Source organism: Anoplophora glabripennis, unplaced genomic scaffold, assembly GCF_000390285.2.
Source record: "Anoplophora glabripennis isolate ALB-LARVAE unplaced genomic scaffold, Agla_2.0 scaffold5552, whole genome shotgun sequence".
In the NCBI taxonomy this organism is placed as follows: Eukaryota; Metazoa; Arthropoda; class Insecta; order Coleoptera; family Cerambycidae; genus Anoplophora; species Anoplophora glabripennis.
This window is the reverse complement of record NW_019421626.1, coordinates 720-4734: the sequence shown is the minus strand read 5'-3', so window position 1 is coordinate 4734 and position 4015 is coordinate 720. Positions and strand designations below refer to the sequence as shown.

The 4015-nt window shown below is 28.9% G+C and overlaps 1 protein-coding gene across 1 annotated transcript; it reads right to left on the bottom strand.

Annotated features, from left to right (window-relative positions):
* Positions 1 to 217: 217 nt before the first annotated feature.
* LOC111692958 (intersectin-1-like) lies at positions 218 to 3748 on the bottom strand. The gene is made up of 3 exons (XM_023457093.1): positions 3680 to 3748; positions 1949 to 2173; positions 218 to 703 (listed from the first exon to the last, which is right to left on the bottom strand). The coding sequence occupies exons 1-3, from the start codon at positions 3741 to 3743 to the stop codon at positions 552 to 554; spliced, it is 441 nt and encodes a 146-aa protein (XP_023312861.1). The 5' UTR covers positions 3744 to 3748; the 3' UTR covers positions 218 to 551.
* Between the last annotated feature and the right edge of the window lie 267 nt (positions 3749 to 4015).

Here is a 4015-nt window from a genome sequence, read left to right as displayed (position 1 = left end):
TATTACATTTTAAGATCTAATTTTTTTGAGGTTTGAAGTTTATTTCGGACAAAAGCAGAAGAATTTTATAAAAAATAATGTTGAGTACATTTTCCCTATATTTCAATAGTAGGTACTTAAAATAAAATACATACCTAATTATATTTAATTCCCTGTTGTAGAAGTCAAGAGCCGCCACTGGTACTTATTATTTTTCATAGAAAAAATGAACTGTAAATAGCAATTACATACATGTATTTTTTTATTACAAATATTACATTTTGTTATAAATACTGCAGAGAAGCATACAATAGTATGATTATATGTATTGTCAGATAATAATACTAATCATACATATAAATGAAACAAAATATTATCACCGTAAACGATGAATCAAAAAATATTTGTATAAATATGTATATAGTGAGCAAGTGAAATTTGATTGAATAAAGGTTGTATACAAATTATTAAACATCAAATATAACAGTATAAAAATAGAGAATTAATAACATTAACAGAACTATACAAATATATTATCTACAGTAAAATCTTAAACAAAAACAATATTTCGTCTAATAGCTATTAAATAGATGTAAATCCAATTTAACAACAAGTTCTCCGGATTCAACTTGATGTAAAATTAATTTTTTAGTTATTGGACCATTGTGATTTTGCGATTCTTTCAGTATATCCTTCAATTTCAGTTCAGCTCTACCTAAAAACTCTAAAAAAAAAATAATCAAATTATACAGTGTGCTCGTAAAGTAACACGTAATTCTAAAACTCAGACAGGTTGATTTTGCTTTTCACCAACTTTTTTGCTTTATTAAAATGGACTATAATCTGATGCAAAAATATTAACTTTTTAGTGACACAGTGATTCAGTGAATTAGTATGCATGGATCCAAATAAGCATTGTATGTAATCCTTTTTTTAATGCACTTGTATGTTGCCAAACTTACTTTTGCAATTTTACATGTGTGCAGTAAAAAGAATCTCATACACAATACACTTTTACTTTACATCCTGTAAACAAAAAAAACAATTTTTGATTGATATCCGACAGATGTCACACAAAAATTAACTTTACCTACGACCACTACTGTAAGTACTTAAAAACACACTGTCTGCGATCAATGTAAGATTCCTATTACGTACGGTAAAAAAAACGCAGTTTTCCTAGCAACGGTCAATACAATACTGTTTGTATTGACCGTTGCTAGGCGGTTACTAGGAAAACTGTACGATTTTTTTACCAAGCTGTGCGATTTTTTTACCGTACGACGTAATAGGAATCTTGCATTGATCGCAGACGGTATGTTTTTAAGTATTTAAAGTAGTGGTCGTAGGTAATAGTATATTACGTAATAAGTGTTGTAAAAAGCATTTTACGTACGAATGGAAAAGTTACGCACGATGCCGCGTAGCGGCGAGTGCGTAATTCTATGAGTGCGTAATTGCATTACACCACGTATTACGTACTATACTTTACCTACAGCCACTACTTTAAATACTTAAAAACACACCGTCTGCGATCAATGAAAGATTCCTATTACATCGTACGGTAAAAAAAACGCACAGCTTGGTAAAAAAATCGTATAGTTTTCCTAGCAACTGCCTAGCAACGATCAATACAAAAAGTATTGTATTGGCCGTTGCTAGGCGGTTGCTAGGAAAAGTGTGCGTTTTTTTTACCGTACGACGTAATAGGAATCTTGCATTGATCGCAGACGGTGTGTTTTTAAGTATTTAAAGTATTGGTCGTAGGTAAAGTATAGTACGTAATACGTGGTGTAATGCAATTACACACTCATAGAATTACGCACGCGGTGTCGTGCGTAACTTTTCCATTCGTGCGTAAAATGCTTTTTACAACACTTATTACGTAATATACTATTTTAATACAGTTTTGAAAAAAAAATTATTAATATATTTTTCTATGAATATGTATATATATTTAAAAACTTACCGTCTGGCGCAAATGGATTTTGTTCCAACACAACAAACGTAAGCACTTCTTGGTTAATATTCCTTAACTGAAATTGCATACTGTAATTCCACACAAGAGAAGGTATTTGTGGTATACCACTTTGGGGAATATTGCCGTTATTAATGTTTTCTTTTGCAATATCAGTTTGTTGTTCCTGAGGTCCCAATGTCACTTTGCAATAAATATTTTCATTATGTGATTTTCCTAAAAAGTGTAAGGATCTGTGTAAAACCTGTTTTTCATGTAACATTTTTCAATTAAATAAATTAGTATTTGTAATACAGAAATTGCGGTAAATTTCATGAAGTGGTTGTAATTTATTGGTCAATTTTAGTACTTTTTAGTGACTTCTAAATAGTAGCAATTTTAGTTAGATACATTTCACAAACAAATGTTATGAACCCTGACATATATTTTATGGCTTTGTGGGACTGAGACTTGATAACATGTTGTTTTAGGGCTTATAAAAATTGTCTGAAACCTNCAACTTATCAAGGCTTCATTTAGAATAAATTATTACTAAGAAAATATATGTCTTTAATATTACTACTTTTTGCAGCACAATTCGAATATAAGGAATTGACATTCTACACTTCTTATCTATTTTGCTATTGCACCTACAATAAAATTTTATGATTTTTTTTTTTATTTTAAAACAATACTTAGGAACACAATTTATTATGCTTTTTCCTTAAAATTTCCTTAAAAAATAATTTGATCTTGAGTTAGAAATATTATTTTGTTTGCAAAATTACCACTCTCATATAGAAGACAATGTTTGTCAAGTAAAAAACATTTTCTGTAGAAATTAAGTTAATTGATGCGAAATATAACGCAAATATAGTTAGTTTAGTGTTAAAAAATTAAGAAAATACAATCATAAATTTAACATTTTTATTTTCGTCTTAAGAATGAAAATCGGATTTATTTTTAAGACAAAATTTCTAAAAAACTTTTTTTACACAGAACACCCTGTATAGTTATACATATTTTGTTAAATAAAATAAAGTTTAAAAAGTTTATCTCTAACTGTAAGAGAAATATGGCGAAAAGAGTGTCATAAGTGCAATATATGCACTAGAAAGTGATTGTGAAACAAACAAGGACCTTAACAGATGCAGACTGTCAGCAAAATTTAGTTTTCCCGGAAGCACAGGTTTATTTTTGTGTGCGAATTGGACATTTTGTAGAGGAAGACCTAATTAATCGGATTTGACATGAAAATTTTGCAGTTTTTATACAATGTGGTCAAAAAAAATTTATTGAATATGAAGTTCAGAAAACCTAAAATATGTATGTAAAAATATACAGCGTTTACAATTAAAAAAAATAACAAAAGTTTGGTTTACATATTTTCAAAATGCAACTTTCAATACTGTTTTGAAATTACAAGAAGAACTCTGATTTAACTTTTTCCAAAAAGCAAAAAGTTAGAAGTAGTAGAATGTTATTATGTGACCAACGTACATATTTAATAAATAATTTATAATTTGGCACTGACAATAAAACTACATTTACTTTTGTTTCTACGATTTATACTTAAATTAAAATTCTATATGTGCTTAATTACCAATACCTTTTTTTCGAGCATAACTACAAGTCTGAGCGTTACATATCTTATTGATTTCTATGGCTTCCAGTATAGTAACACACAACCACCTGCCAGCACTAAGAACTGAAATATCGTAATAGAAAGATTATAAATCTTACCGGATGAAATAAAGCGCTTTCCCTTTTGCACAAGAACAAGAAGACGCCCACAGGTTGGCCCCATTTGGGGTTCTGCATAGACAAAGAAGCAATGTTTACAAATATCCAAAGCAAACCCTGATAATACAAGGTATTAGCAACATGACTGCCTTAATTTAATAGTATTTAGCGATTAACAAGTTTTCGAATCAGTGCAAATATTTAAAATTATCCTGATTTAGTACAAAGAATAATGTGTTGAATATGTAAGTATTAGGGGAGAAATATTTGTTATAAACATATAAAACAAAACTTTAAAAATCCAATGGAATAAAAAAAATTATAAAAACTTAACAC